At 47.3% G+C, this 15,500-nt stretch overlaps 2 protein-coding genes and 1 non-coding gene across 3 annotated transcripts; 2 read left to right on the top strand and 1 right to left on the bottom strand.

Annotated features, from left to right (window-relative positions):
- Positions 1–382: 382 nt before the first annotated feature.
- On the bottom strand, positions 383–865 carry LOC138114869 (uncharacterized). The gene has a single exon (XM_069024820.1). It carries the CDS (start codon positions 863–865, stop codon positions 383–385), a length of 483 nt encoding a protein of 160 aa, XP_068880921.1.
- Positions 866–3,226: 2,361 nt separating this feature from the next.
- TRNAV-AAC (transfer RNA valine (anticodon AAC)) lies at positions 3,227–3,299 on the top strand. The gene has a single exon. It is a non-coding gene; the product is annotated as a tRNA-Val (tRNA).
- A 107-nt stretch (positions 3,300–3,406) lies between these two features.
- Positions 3,407–15,454, top strand: MYNN (myoneurin). Its single transcript, XM_069024026.1, has 8 exons — positions 3,407–3,550; positions 4,191–4,486; positions 6,345–7,159; positions 8,792–8,951; positions 9,580–9,758; positions 9,987–10,070; positions 10,502–10,588; positions 11,735–15,454. Exons 2-8 carry the CDS (start codon positions 4,221–4,223, stop codon positions 12,001–12,003), a joined length of 1,860 nt encoding a protein of 619 aa, XP_068880127.1. The 5' UTR covers positions 3,407–3,550; positions 4,191–4,220; the 3' UTR covers positions 12,004–15,454.
- The last annotated feature ends 46 nt before the right edge of the window (positions 15,455–15,500 follow it).

Genomic DNA, 15,500 nt, shown 5'->3' with positions numbered 1-15,500 from the left:
GGGAGCCGCGGCTGCTCAGCGCTCGGCGGCGCCGCGCCCGTTTTGTTCTGTTGGGGTCCCCCGGCTGCCCAGGGTGGGCGGGCCGGCCCTCCGGTCCCAGCCGCCGCCGAGGCTGACAGAGACGAGCTCTTCGCGGCGGTAGTGGCGCTGAGCCTGCCGACCGCGGCCTCCACGAGGGGCGACGGCGAGAGCATTCCCGGTTGCGGAGGAGAGATCGGGACCCCAAAGTGGGCCGGGGTGTGGATCCCCCTCGCTGGCTTTTTTTGAGGCCGTACCTCTTTCCCCCCACCCTCCCCCCCTTTGCTTAGGCCGCTCCCTTTGCCCGCTGAAAGTCAGCGAGTAAAACAGCGGGCGGGCGTGAGGGGCGCAGCCGCCATTAGGGTTAGTTGGCCGCAGGACCTGCCCACCCCGGCACGGGCCGCGGGCGCGCCGTGCCTTGCGTATTATACTGCGCGGCCACGCCCTCCGCGTCCCCATTGGTCAGAGGGGCGACCCCCTGCGCTGCCATTGGCTGCGGTGCGCTGAGGGGGCGGGGCGCGGCAGGTGGCGGGAGTTTGGAACGCTCCGCGTGCTCTCGGGAGCGCGCCTGGAAGGGAGCGCGCCTGGAAGGGAGCGCGCCTGGAAGGGAGCGCGCCTTCCGTGCCCCGCGGTCCGGGAGATGCGGCCTGGGTCTAGGACGGGGACCGGCGACCCGGAGCCCCGCCTGGGGCTTGCAGCGGGATTTGGGGGCTGGTGCCTGGGGTTCGGAAATCAGTGCCTGCGGTTTGGGGGCGGGTACCGGGATTTGGGGGCGGGTACCGGGATTTGGGGGCAGGTACCGGGATTTGGAGGCGGGTACCGGGATTTGGGGGCTAGTATCTGGCATTTGAGGGCTGGTGCCAGGATTTAGAGACTGGGGCCAGGGTTTGGGGGCTGGTGCCTGGGATTTGGGGGCTGGTATCAGGATTTGGGAGCTGGTGCCTGGGGCTTAGGGGCCGTGACCCGGTGTTTGTGAGCTGGACTTACGGAGCCTGAGCCTGCGTTCAGGTCCATCCCGTCCCAGGTGAGGATCCCTGGATGAGGAACCAGGCCATCCCTCTCCCACCGTTCCCCCAAAGCAGGGCTGTGCCAACCCCACCAGCCCCCTCCTCCCCCTCCCATGCTGTGTTGGATGATGGTTTTTATTCATCTCTGCTGTGGCCTCTCTTTGTGCAAGGCGGATGCTCCCTGCGGTGCTCCCTGGAGCATTCACCTCGGACCCCTCTGCTGCCTCATGTTCCCCAGAGAGGCTTTTGTGCTTTTCAACGCTGAGATTTCCATGGAAAAGCAAGGTGTTCTGCAAGTGCAAAGGAGTGTGAAACAATAGTGTAGAGCTCTCAGTCTTCCCAACTTCAGTCGTACATATGCTGTGCAGGATTGTTCTGGTAAAGAGCCTCTCAAAAAAAGTATTTTATACCTATTCAGAAAGATGTATTCACAGACTAAGAAGGAATAAATTGTGTGAGATATTAAGATTTTAACTGGTGTGCTATGGACACAGGCTTCTCCCTGATTGCTCCCAGGTAGCTGTAATCTTGGGTTCTTTTCCGTGAAGTGTCAAGGAAAATATATTGTAAGAACATGTGTTTTAGAAACATTTTCTGTGCACTGTGTTAGGCTCAGCCTCCCTGTGCTCTGTCACAGTAATCTATATGGGCTGGAAGGCACCCAGGGAAGCAAGGAGCCTTCTGTCCAAACTGAAATCTTATTAGCAGAAGCTTTGACTTTCGCCTCAACACCTGGGACCATGTATTGAGCTTAATTCCAGGGAAGAGGCCACCAGAAAACACAAGAAAGGAATGGAGTGGAAGCCCTTATGCCAACATGGTGATGATTTATTCATGATAGATTTGGAGCAGAACTTGCCACTCCCTGCTAACCGTGCCAAAATCAGGAGGGTGAAAAAGGCTTTTAAGACAATTAAACCTTTGATTCTGAACTGTAATGTCATGGAATGTGGAAAGTTTTTTCCACATCACCGGGATTTTTAGCCATCCCTTCCCTAAGCCTGAGGCACACATAACATTGTGTTTCTTTAATGTCTTGTATAAGCAGCTTCTCAGCTCCTGTGACTTGTGAAGTGCCTCTTTCAGAATCCATGTTACATGAGTTGTAAGCTCACAGCTGTCCGGGACAAACTGGAAAATACCAGGGGGAAAGCAGCAGCCTTTAGAGACTGCTGTCACTGATTGTCACTGTGGGTGACACCGTGACTGGAGTCTGTCACACAGCCTGTGCTGAGACTGGAGCCAGAGTGAGAGCACAGCCTGGACTGACACACAGAGCTGGCACAGCAGCCTGCTCAGGGGAGACCTCTGCCATTTCTTCCCACAGCCTCCCATCTCCCCAGGACATGACAATCCCATGCTTTTATTGATAAGTACAGGAATCAAACAAAATACAGTGGTATTGGACAAGCACTTTGCCACATCTCTGTGGCAACACCAGCATCTCTGGCATCTCACCAGCATCTTTGGTCAAAGTATTTTGGGAATGTTCCAGGTAAAGGACATTGGGAATGTGTACACTTCAATTATGTGTTTTGTTTTGAAAAAAATACTGGGAATGCATTTGACCTGTCACAATCCAGGCAACTTCAGCACCTTGGAAAATGTTATAGGCTGTATCTTTCCACTGGTTGGAGTTTGGCTCATGTTTCCCTTTGCAAAGAGTGGCAAAACCACATTCCCTTCTGTGGCTCCTGCCAAGATATGTTATTTTAGTTCCTAGTGCACTAGAAAATCCAGGAGGATTAGTCACTTCCCCATTCTCCAGCTCCAGCTGTAGCGAGAGGCCTGCGGAGCAGATGCTGACGGGTGTCACACACTCCGTGTCCAGCTCCCGGCTCTCCTGCGCGCTGCTTCATCACCGCCCTGCCCTGCCAGCAGTGCCAAACATTCCCTTTCTCCTTGAAGTTTCTCGTTCCCACCGACGCTGTCATTCCTGGCGCGCGTGGGGAGCGCATGGCCCCCCTGGAGAGCCCCGCACTCGGGGGTGACCTGCCGGCGCTGCCAGGGGACGGGCGGCAGGGGGAGGATGCGGGCTCCGGGGGCGTTCGGCGGTGTCCGTGCGGTGCAGGTCCCGCCCGAGCGCGGGGTCCGGGCGCGGTGCGGGGCAGGAGGGGGCGCGGAGGTCGCGGAAGGGACAGCGGGGACAGACGGGGTGGGGAGGCATTAGAGAGGTTGCTGGAAAGGGTCACCCTAGCGGTGTTTCCGTAGTGTAGTGGTTATCACGTTCGCCTAACACGCGAAAGGTCCCCGGTTCGAAACCGGGCGGAAACACGCGCCAGGTTGGCTTTTTATTTCGCTTTCTGCCGGGCCGCGGCACCATTCTCAGCTTTTCAACCCCCTTGCCCGAGTTATTTTAATTAAAGCCGCGGCGCGGCCCGGCAGGAGCATTAAACCCGTTTTATTCCCCAGTTTCCCAAGCCGCCCCCGGCGCGGAGGCCGGAACTCGCGTCCCGGAAGCGGCGGCGGCGTCACCGGGACATGGCGGCCTGAGCGCAGCGCTCGCCCCTCTCTCCCCTCCGCAGGTGCGCGGGGGCGGCGGCGCTCGGGCCGGGCCGGGGCGGGCGGGCGGCGCCGGGGGGACGCGGGGCGGCGGGGCCCCGGCGGGGCCGGGCCGGGAGCGGCGGGGCGGGGAGGGCGCTGCGGGCTCCGTCCCGTCCGGCGTCAGGGCTGGGCCGGGGGCGCCGCGGGGCTGCGGCTTCCGCGCCCCGTTCGCTGCCGAGGCGGCCCAAACCCCGGGCCCGGGGGCCGCGCCCGCACCGAGTGGGGACCGCGCCCGACCCCCGGTGCCGGTGCCCAGGAGCGGCCGCCCCGCGGGCTGCGGGCTGAGCGCTGCCCGGTCCGAGACGCGCGTTCCGAGGCTCGGGCCGCTCCCTGAGCCCGGGTGTGACACGGTGTGACAGGTCCCGGGCTTAGCCGGGCTAATCCCAGGGGCCCGGGAGCGCACGGCCTCCGCCCGCGCCCCCGCGCTCCGCCGCTGCATCGCAGCGCCCCGGGTCGAGCAGCAGCCACCATCGCGCTGTCTGTCCCTCGCACTGCTGCCAGACTGTCCTGAGGGCTGGACTTCGACTGCTCTGTAATCATTAACTCTGTTAAGGAGAGAAAAAAAGTGAAATCTTGCATGTAAATTGATTTTTTTTTTTTTTTTTTTTTTTTGCTTTCCAGATCAGAAAGCGGCTGCAACGTGTTCTCAAAATGCAGTATTCCCATCACTGTGAGCACCTGCTGGAGAGGCTGAACAAGCAGCGAGAGGCCGGATTCCTCTGCGACTGTACCGTGGTCATCGGGGAATTCCAGTTCAAAGCACACAGGAATGTGCTTGCCTCCTTCAGCGAGTACTTCGGGGCCTTTTACAGAGATGCATCTGACAACAACGTTGTGTTGGATCAGACTCAAGTGAAAGCTGATGGATTCCAAAAGCTCCTGGAATTTATTTATACAGGAAACTTAAACCTTGACAGGTAACACACTATTAAAGGGGGAAAGGAAATAGGGAAATAAACTTTGTGGTAAGGCAGAACTGGATCTTTGGTAATAAGCTGTGGAGAAACAAGTAGCAGTCGATGTGATACATATTGACAACTTGAAGTTCATCTGTATGCTTTAAAATACCCCGGGACATGTGAGTGCTAAAATAAAGATGCGCTGTCTGATATCTCACTGATTGATAGTTTCAGTCTCCTGCTGTTTCTGTCTGGGTTGGGAGAGATTAAACGTCGTGCATGATTACCAGGAGAGGGAAGGACAAGTGTGTGTCTGGAGGTGAATTACAGTAGTTCTTTTTTTCAAAAGCACACAGGGGCTGTGAATGTGGTAGAGACTAAAGTCTGAGGGATGGATGAGGATAGGCACGATTTTTAAATTTGTGTGATCTATTACTTAAAATTTTATATTACACTGCACAAAAGGAGTCACAGAAAAGTGTGTCCCCTCATTACTGCATTGATTTAGTGCCTGTTTTGCTGCTTCACATACAGTGAGGGTGTTTTTTTCTTTGCAGTGTTTTTTTCTCAGTGAAAGAGATTTTATCTGTCATGAGGGAGGTGTGGCTACTTAGAAGTACCAAGTCCAGGATTCTTACTTCTTTCTCAATGTCTGATGTCAAATGCAGGCTTAAACACTCTTCATTTCTACTGAAGTGTGGAAACTCATACTCGATAATTTTAAGTGCATAGATGCAGAGTATTTTTTTTTAATTAGCTACAAACTGTATCAGCAGCAGAGCTGAAGTTAGTGATTGGTGCTTTGCCAATTACAAAAGAGCAGAATTTTGCAGAGTTCTTGATGTCCATCTGGAACTGCAGCAGGAGAGTTTCTGGATTTTCTGAGCAGGTGGATCTCTGCAGGAGGAGGAAGGTGAAAGTACCATTCTTGCCCAGAGAGAACTATTTGGCTACAGGTGACACCTGTCATGTTGTCCTGTGTCCCTTTGGGGCTGCTGCAGCTGCCTGCAAGGTGTGTTGTCCTCAGAGGCGGTTGGTGCATGGGTACCCCAGGAGGGTACTTTGAACCCAGCACTCCCATGGTACAAGATACTGAAACAGTTGCATTCATATGGAGAGTAACTGTGGCAAGTTGTTTATTGTTCCATTACATTTACTATGTAATAGATGGTTAGAATGAGTTTGTTTACCCTTAATTTCTCTTTGAAGTGCTGTACATCCATAAATGCACTCATGGTATGTGTTGCCACCTTTTCCATATAATTTTTCCCTAAACCATCCTGCCTGTGTGGCAGGAACTGAAAAAGAGTGTAGTGGTTTAAATGAGGAGTTCCTTGGTGTTAGTGATGTCTGTGTGCAGCTGATAGAGAATTAAGACTGTTTACAAATCGTTTTATAAAACAAGATTAATACCTGCTGCAGAAGTGCTGAGGTGAATGCACTGCTAGTGAATTACCTGAGGCTTTGGCCAGAAGGTTTATGAAACGGTATTTTATGTATTTTATTTTTCAGTGTTTTATCTCTTCATGCTGTTATTTCTGAGCTGTTTGGACCAACAAGCCCACATCTGGCTTCATCACCTTACAAGTTGACTTTTAACTTAAAATTCTACAGGAGGCATGTGACTAAAATTAAATCCTCAGTTTGAGGGTCTGCAGACCTCACTAGACACAGACCTTCAGTTCAGAAATAATTGACATTCTAGAGCCTTGTGGCACTACAGCACGGAGAAATTAAATGTTGCAGTATGTTCTCAAAGATACATTTTCTGGCAGTATAACTCTTCTGCAGCTCTGTGTCCATGTGTGATACGGTCGGTGCAGAACAAATGTTTGCTTTGTCCAGAATGTTTCACCCAAGTTTTGTTTCTTTGCAGCTGGAATGTTAAAGAGATTCACCAGGCTGCTGACTATCTCAAAGTAGAAGAAGTGGTCACTAAATGCAAGATCAAGATGGAGGACTTTGCTTTCATTGCTAATCCCTCTTCCACAGAGACATCCAGTATCACTGGGAATGTTGAAATGAATCAGCAGACTTGCCTCCTGACTCTCCGAGATTACAATAATCGGGAGGAGAAGGAAGATGCTGCTGCTGCTGCTGCTGCAGAGCTGGTTCAACCACAGGCAAAGAAGGCAGCTTTAGAAAAGAAATCACCTCAACCCAAAAAGCGAAAGAAGAATTTCAGCCCCCCCAAAAGCATGGAGAATAAATCCCTACAATATGAGAACGAAGTGGCCGGGAACACATCCTTTGAGATGTTTTTAGATGCCAATAAGCTGGCCACCCACATAACAGAACAGGCTGCCCAGGGCAGTGATAACTCTGAGCTGCAGCTGGCAGCGGTGGTGGAGAGCGAAACACTGGCGGCGCAGGATATCCTGGCCCAGACCATGGCAGCCAAACAGAAACGGGGAAAGCCTCAGCAGAGCTGTGCCCTGAAGGAGCACTGCATGTCCAACATAGCCGGTGACAAGGGCACTTACCAGCTGGAGAGCTCGGGAGAGGAGCTGGACCAGAAGTTCTCCAAGGCCAAGCCAGTGTGCAACACCTGTGGGAAGGTGTTCTCCGAAGCGAGCAGCCTCCGTCGGCACATGAGGATACACAAGGGGGTGAAGCCCTACGTGTGCCAGCTCTGTGGGAAGGCCTTCACCCAGTGCAATCAGCTGAAAACGCATGTAAGAACTCACACAGGTAAGCCACTGGCTTCAGTGTCTCGTGGGCTGTGGAGGCCTGGGATCACACACAGCCTGGGAGTGCAGAACTGGAAAGACTCTGACTTCTTCCTCTTGAAATTTTGTCTGCTGTCGCTGTGCATGCAGGGGTAGTGCCAGTATCCTGATAATATGAAACGTTTCGGCATTTTTCAGTACAAAATCATAGTTTGTACTTTCAATAGCTGGAGAGGACTGTATTAGTCTGAGCATTTTGATTTGTCTGAGCATCTCAATTTCTGGAAAGACTCAGGAGAACTGGCTGTCCTTCAGCTCTGTGGAGTGGCCAAAAACTACTGTCAGCAGAGCATGAAAAGCAAGCTGTACTTGATACTAGAATTCCTGTTGCTTTTTTTTAAACTTCAAAACATAGTATATGAGAACAAGAGTGGGGAAAAAAAATCAGCCTTATAACTTATCCTATAGGGTCTTCAAAAACAGGTAGGAAGGTTGGCTGAATTACTACAATGTTTGGGATTTTATTTAGTAGATGTGCAGCTGAAAGGTGTGATGGTGTTATGATCTCTGCATTCAGTAACATTACCAGGAGCTTGGGTCGTATCAAGCATCCAAGAGAAATCACTTAGGAACACTGAAACAATTTAATCCAGCGTGTCTGACTTAAAATGATAATGAGCAACAAATTGCTGGAGCCTGGGAAGATGCAGGGGAGGAGTCCTGTGCTTGTCTTTCCATACGTTCTGTATGTTGCAAAGCTCTGAGCAGAGGTCACAGTGGAGCTTTTTCCCAGGAAGCTGTGAAGAGGTAGGAGATGTTGAGGAACAGCTGCAGGAGAACACCTTGCTCTTCCTGTGACCTAGGGAGAGAGTTTCAAATTCTGTCAGCCAGAGTCTAACCAAAGATTCGCACGTGAGGTGGAGCTTGTCTGCAGAATTCAGGGACAGTGCTGGGAGGAATGTCAGCTGTACTTTGTACCTTTGAGGGTATTGTCCTGGGAATTTTTGCAAGAGTGGGGCGGAAATTCCATGGTGTTGGTTGCTAAATGGCATGCTAGATGTCTAATACTTCTACTTTTGAAGTTCTTATGTACATTATTTATTCATGAGGTTTGATTGTGCACTGCCACAGAGTGGCAGAGAAAGGCATTTTTATACTTCATAGAAATGCAGAGTTGCACAAGCCGTGCAGGAGAGAGTTCACCACTAAGAGAACATGGATAGTCAGAGAAGTACCTGTAACATTCTGCAGCAGACACTGATGAGAAATTAGGGAGCACTAGACTGTATGTTGAAGACCTGTTGCTGTTAGACAAGCAAGAAAATGCAGATGATTTGTTCATTTTAAATATTCAGAATGGTGAACAGACATAACCAGCAAAGAGTCTGAAACTGAAGTAGCAGCATTCTTAAAATAATGTGGAGAAGGTGGCACTATTAAAAACATTATTACTTTTGCTTTTTACCTAGACATAATGTGTTAAAAAATAGTCCTGTTATGGTCTATCACGTTCTGCTTCAGTAGACTGATTACAGGATGTTCCAAGATGTTATTTGTAAGAAGCATTAGAACAGACTCCTGATCTTTGGTCAGGTCATGGATTGCAAAGCTTTCTTATGTAAATAGAGAGCACAAGGGTGTTGTTTTTCACCAGGGGAGAAGCCATACAAGTGTGAACTGTGCGACAAAGGCTTTGCCCAGAAGTGCCAGCTGGTGTTCCACAGCCGGATGCACCATGGAGAGGAGAAGCCTTACAAATGTGATGTCTGCAACCTGCAGTTTGCAACCTCGAGCAACCTGAAGATCCATGCCAGGTAGGCAGAAGTGACATCCTGCAAATGCTTATCCTTGGGTATATTGAAATAGAAACATTTACTCCGGTGTGAGCAAGAGTTACACATTCACGTGATTGTGGCATTGCTACTCCTTTTCCCATGGGACTGCTCTCACAATGCCTAATGGAAAAATTGCATGGATGTACTTGCTCATTAGGGAGGAGATTTGTGCTGGGTGAATGGTACAGGCTGGCTCTGGTGTCCTTGTTTTAAACTGCTTGTAGCACCAGAGAGGAGAGAGTTCCACGGTGGGAATTGAGAGACGTTCTCACTTCTGTCCGTGTGGGGCTTTTGGCATTTTTGGCAGGAGCGGGAATGATATTCCCATGTTAGGAATCATCATCTTACGTTTCAGTGCCCTAGAGTGCAAAGCACGCTGAGTTCCCATGGTGCACATCAGCTGTGCCTGTGGTTCAGCTCAGCTGCCGTGCAAATCACGGCTGTGCCGATCCCAGAGGCACCAGGCCGTGAGTTTCCCACCAGACTCAGCCGTAACCTCAGAGCAGTAGCAGGAGGAGCTCTGGGGATCCAGCGCTCCCCGAGCCCGGTTCCTCAGCCGTGGCTGCCGCTGCCCCTGCCCGAGGGTGACCGGGGCGCGTTGTTGCAGGAAGCACAGCGGGGAGAAGCCGTACGTGTGCGACCGCTGCGGGCAGCGCTTCGCCCAGGCCAGCACGCTGACGTACCACGTGCGGCGGCACACGGGCGAGAAGCCCTACGTGTGTGACAGCTGCGGCAAAGCCTTCGCCGTGTCCAGCTCGCTCATCACGCACTCCCGCAAGCACACAGGTACGGGGCACGGAGCGCTGCGGGCGCTGGCGGGGCTGGAGAGGGGGAACATCTCGGGAATCTGCGCTGGGAGTTGTCATCCAGCTCCCTTCTCGTGGTTTTGTGTCTTTGATTCCGGTTTAGGGAGCGCTTTCTCCCACTGGATGTTATCTCTGTTTCGTTTTAGTTGTTCTTGGTGTGTATTCTGGTTTATATATTGAAATAACAATGTCCTCTTGTTTTCTTTAGGAGAGAAGCCATATATCTGTGGCATTTGTGAAAAGAGTTTTATTTCCTCTGGGGAGCTCAATAAACATTTTCGGTCCCATACAGGTCAGTTTTCAGACAAGCCGCTTCCTGCACTATAAATTATAATCTACTTTTACTCTTTTGCTTTTAAAATACACTGTATTTTCTGGGTTGTACTTGAAAGTAGAACAGTTTCTTAATTTATGTATCTCTGGGTTAACATAATGTAAAGAAAATATTCATTAATTTTGTTTAATTGCCTCTTTCAGAGCAGTATCTGTGCCACAGCATAGGTATTGATGTGTGATCGAGGTTTTACTTAAAACGTTTGGGTCTTGTTGCTTTGTTTTAAACTATTATTCTGGAAATAATTTTATTCTGAATAGAAAGAGAGACAAAATAAGAGTTACAAAGTTGTATTTCAAAATAGAACGTTGAAATCTGTTATCCTATGTCTCTAACTGTATTTTTTTCAACACCAAGATTGTTCTCACTGCCAAACCAATTTTTTTCAGGTGAAAGACCATTTATCTGTGAAATGTGTGGAAATTCTTACACAGATATAAAAAATCTTAAGAAGCACAAAACGAAAGTTCACACAGGTGAGTTCCTTGTGCAAAGGAAGGTTAAGAAACCACATCAGCTCTTTTGCCTTCCTTGCTAAATAAATCTTTTTGCTCATCCAGGCCTGAAATTAGAAAACAAAAGAATTTTGGATAGTAGTTGTTTTTGGGGCCAAAAGCATCCGTATCCAGCCTTGTTCAACACTGGCTCCATACTCCTTGTCCTCTGTCCATCCTTGTGTATTGACCATAAATCCCTTGCTCCTGTCATATGGAAAAGGGAATAATTGGAGTCTGTGTACATCTGGATTGGGAGGGAGAGGGTGAGAAAATGAGCCATATGCAGAGACAGCTTTGAATTTAGAAAGGCCCCAGTGCAGCAGGAAGCCAGTGGTGAGGGCAGAGCAGCACTGAGTGTGGAGGGCACCTGGCAGAGCTGGAGGGGTGAGCTGGGAGAGCTGCCAAGGCAGGCCAGCTCTCATGGAGAGACAGCAGGCAGGCAGGAGTGCCTCAGCACTGAAATAATAGGCTTTGGAGCATGCTTTGGTAGAGGAAGGGTCAGATATCCAATGTGGCTTAATCAGAGAGCCATCCAAGAGCAGTGGCCGGCTGCATTCCAGCGGGAAGGCAGCAAGGAACCCACGAACAGGGATTTCAGTTCCGAATAGAAAGTAATTTTTCAAGTGACTGGATAAAATCTGGCTGGCTGGAATGAAGTTAACAAATGTTGTCTTCCAAAGAAGTTTACAGACAGATGATACTTTGTACACTGCTATCTCAGTTAAAGGAGGATGCTTGGATGTGGCTCTGCTTCTGAGACTTTCTGGGGTGGAAAATCTCAAGGAAACTTTCATGATTCCAAAGATCTTTTGTTCACTGTGATGTTAAGGGTTTGTTATCTTCTGTAACATGCCAAGTAGAGATCAGGTTGGAATGCATCATCCTTCCAGTCACACTACAAGCAGCAGCAGATGTGATTCCCAGTGCTGACATTGTACTTGCAGCTGGTCTGGCTTTGCAGCACATGGAAGCACCAATATCCCAGCTGCCCAGGCAGCCTGTGACACACCAGGTGTTGGCTCTGACAGTCTTTGGAAAGGGAATTTGCAGAATTTGTGCACAAGCTTTTGAACATTTCTTTCTGGGGTTTTGTTTTTTGTTGGTTTTTTTTGTTTGTTTCCACAGGACCTGGAACTCCCCCTGATTCTACTGCACTTGATAATTCTTTCAATGAACAAGAATCCATTCAGAGTCAGAAAAGTCCATTATCGGAGTCCATAGATGTGAAACCCTCTGAGATGTCTTTAGCTCTTCCTCTCCCCATTGGGACTGAAGACCATCAGATGCTGCTCCCTGTGACAGGGAGCCAGTCCCCTTCATCAGAAACATTACTGAGATCTGCTGTGACTGGATATTCAGAACCTCAGTTTATTTTCCTGCAGCAGTTGTACTGACAAAGCAGTGCAGAGCTATCCAGGTAGTTTGGTAGTGAACTTGGAAATGTTTGGTAAGATGAACACAATCAAACAACCAGTCATGCTCTCTGAATTGGACTTGTTCTTTGTTTTCCTCTGTGTAAAGACACCTGTAAGGCATTTCCATTGTGCAGTGCTGAATTGTGCTAATCTACAATCAAATTTCTGTTTGTGATTAACACTGATTTCCAGGAGATGATTCCTTTCCAGCAACACCTGCCTTAAGAATTCTCTGTTACATATGTTAATGTATTTTGGAGTTCTCTTCCCATGTTCCTGCTGATTTGATGTGTCACAATGTCATTTGAGAACAGATATTTTAAGCCATATTTGATAGTTTAGGAAGATCAACCCAGAGGTGTAGGGGGAAATCATAATTTGGATGTATTATTAAGCCTGCACTCCAAGGTGTTCGAATGGTGCATGATGAAGGTAGGTCAGTGCTCTGCTGAGGTGCTTGCACAGGTTTGCTGCTGGCTGCCAGAAGTGCCATCTCCAGGGGAAGCCTGACCAGAGGGAAAGAAAGGTTTGGGTGTATTTTCCTGACAAGGAAAGTAAAGGAGCGTTAATTTTTGTCTGTAGTGTGGCAAGTTGGAGGGTCCTAATGGCATAGATACTACTGGGTCTTCTTTCCAGCAAGTTGCCTTTATTTGTTTGTTTGTTTAAGTGAATCCAGCATTGTTGTATCTTGTCCCAGAGTTATTTTTCACATCCCTAAAACATCCTGGGTTTGGCACAAATAGCAACAAAAGGGGAGCTGGGACATGCATGCTGTAGATGAGACAGAAAGATGCAGTGAGTTAATTAGTGAGGCATGAATCAGAGCTTCGTAATCCTTTCTTTGCTGTAGTGCTGCTTCTTGTGCTAGAGAGGAAGTACAAAAGAGGAAATAAATCCTGCCCTTCACTGTGAAAATAATAAGTGAACACTACATGAGGGGGCATTAAAGAATAATACAACAGAGCAGATTGATATTCTTCCAGGCAAGGATTTGTTAGAGTTTAACTGATTTGTTCTAATTGAAGTTTTTGTGTATTGCTTTGCCTCTCATGTCACTTGTCCACAGTAACTGCACAAAACTGGTACCTAGCAAGGCCCATGTAAAGATAGGTTTTATTACTAGCAACAGACATATTTAAAAAGCAACATTTTAATGTCTTGGTAGGGTCATAAAAGACTAGATGACAGTAGAAGTACTTTTCTACTCCATTTTGCCAGTTTGTGCCATTAACAATTGTGAGCATTATTTATGTAATCATCAAACAGTAATGAAACAGTCATGATACTGTACCAACAATGCATTTAAAGCTGTCCTTTGTTGGTTATTTACTTGGTGCTAGCATTTATTTCCACCGATGCCTTGTGTCCAGACACTGATAAATAGAAGAGCATAGAAGATACCTCTTAACTGATTCTGTTCTACATGGAGTAATAATTAATCTGCACCTTAATTAAACAGACTTGTGAAAAATTTCCTGGAGGATTTCATTTAAAGAGTCTGAAAATGGTCCCTTGACTCCTGAGTGTGACTATAATTTTTTTTTTCTCTTCCTACATGTTTGTATTTGTCAAGTAATAGACCTTTTGCTGCTTTGTGTTGATCATTTTAGTATTTGGTACATCTCTAACCTGCTGCTTGGTCACATTTTATGCTTTAATATATGGTAGATTTGCTGATGAAGCCTACCATGGACAGCAGGAGTACAGCCATGTTCAACAGGAACATCCTTGATGCAGGAATCTCTCACACTGTCCCCACTGGAGCTAATTATTGCTGGGCCTTTAATTTCTCTGCTTGTCTGTCCTGCTACGCTTATGAACAGCTGATGTTCATAAAGCTGGCAAAAGACAAAGGATTAAGTTCTCTGCTATTTTATTTTTGGCATTTCCCTTTGTCTCCCCTCTTGTCTCTTTCAGCTTCTGTTGTTGGTGTAGCCCCCAAGGGATTCCTCAGCCTTGCCATTTAAGACTGAAGAACCACAAAATCGGGATCTTGACTGTGTGTAGCTTGTACTAAGCTTCCTCTTTACTGTCTCTCTCTGAAAGTAGAGCAGAATCTTGGGATAGACATAGGTTTAGTCATGAATACTGAGAAAGAAAACATCATACAACTTCCATATTTGAGCAGCTTTGGAAGACAAAGTGATGATGTGCTGCTGGTACCTGAGGAAAAGCAGCTCAAGATAGCCAGGATAAACGACCAGGAGAGAGAACTAGCTCTGGAAAGAAACCTAAACAATAAGTACATTCCTACATAGAAAATGCATTCCATAACAGTGTTTGTTTGGACTGTTTTTATATTTCTAAAATTATAGCTTATTACTGTATTCTTAGATTTCAGACTTTTTTAAAAAATACAGTGCTTAGATTTATACAGGATTTGTTTAGATACTTATAACAGTAACAGTTGCTTTATTAGTCATTTAGTTTTCTTTATAGACAAGAAGATATTCATTATTTTTTACAAGACAACAATTTTAAACCTTTCTTAATAGAATACACAGGCTTGTAGTTTTGTCTTGGAGCAATAATTTAGTGACCTGCACTCTTGAGTCCCCATCTGAGAATCTTGATTTTTATCCTCATCTTTCATGAAGATATCTCAGCTGCTGAGGTATGATCTCTGCCAACTGTATTCATTTACTAGAATATAGATTTTAAATAAATAAATATATATATTTGTAGGTGTGTTCAGGCTGTAGGTCTGGACTGTACCTTTTGCCAATAGATGCATGGAAATCAGCTGCACATCTAAGTCCTAGGCTTAAGGATTCTGGATTCATTTTGAAGTACAAGGCTTATAACAGTATTGGTAATTTCTGTAAGGGATTAATATGGGAGAGCATGGAATCTTTTTAGGCATACATGTCCTTCCAAAAGAAAAGAAAAGAAGGAATTTCAATAATTCTATTAAGAGTAATACAGAGAAAGTGACGTGATTTGTCACACTGCTGTTTCAGTCAATTTTGCACTGAGGTTGGTGCAAGTTTTGCCTGAATAGCTTATCTGCATCTCTAAATCTCTGAATTGACTGTTTGGAAGTAGTTAGGTGAGATTAGCTCCTTGTATCACATTTACTTCTAAATTAGTGCCTCTAAGTGGGCACAAAGCATGACAACCTTTCTGAAATCATGTGCTACAAAACAATTTTCAAGTACAGACAAGTTCCACATGAAGGATTTCAAGGCTGTGATCCTGGAGAGGCTCAATAAGCCTTGCAGAATTAAGTTCAGATAAGGACTAATAACTGATTTTTTTTGGTTAAATTATTTTTAAAGTATCTGTCATGTATATACAATTTTTTCTCTGTCATTTGTATATACCTCAACTCTCAATTTTATAATCCCTTGGGAAGGGAGGGAGTTGTACATATTTAGCCTGAAGTGTTTTATGTTAGACTTTAATAAACTTGTTTTATAATTTTCCCTCACCTTGTGTCTCCTGTTCATAACTGCAAGGGGTAGCAACACAAGCAG

The sequence above is a fragment of the Aphelocoma coerulescens genome, chromosome 9 (genome assembly GCF_041296385.1).
Source record: "Aphelocoma coerulescens isolate FSJ_1873_10779 chromosome 9, UR_Acoe_1.0, whole genome shotgun sequence".
Taxonomy (NCBI): domain Eukaryota; kingdom Metazoa; phylum Chordata; class Aves; order Passeriformes; family Corvidae; genus Aphelocoma; species Aphelocoma coerulescens.
This window is presented reverse-complemented; position numbering and strand designations above follow the sequence as displayed.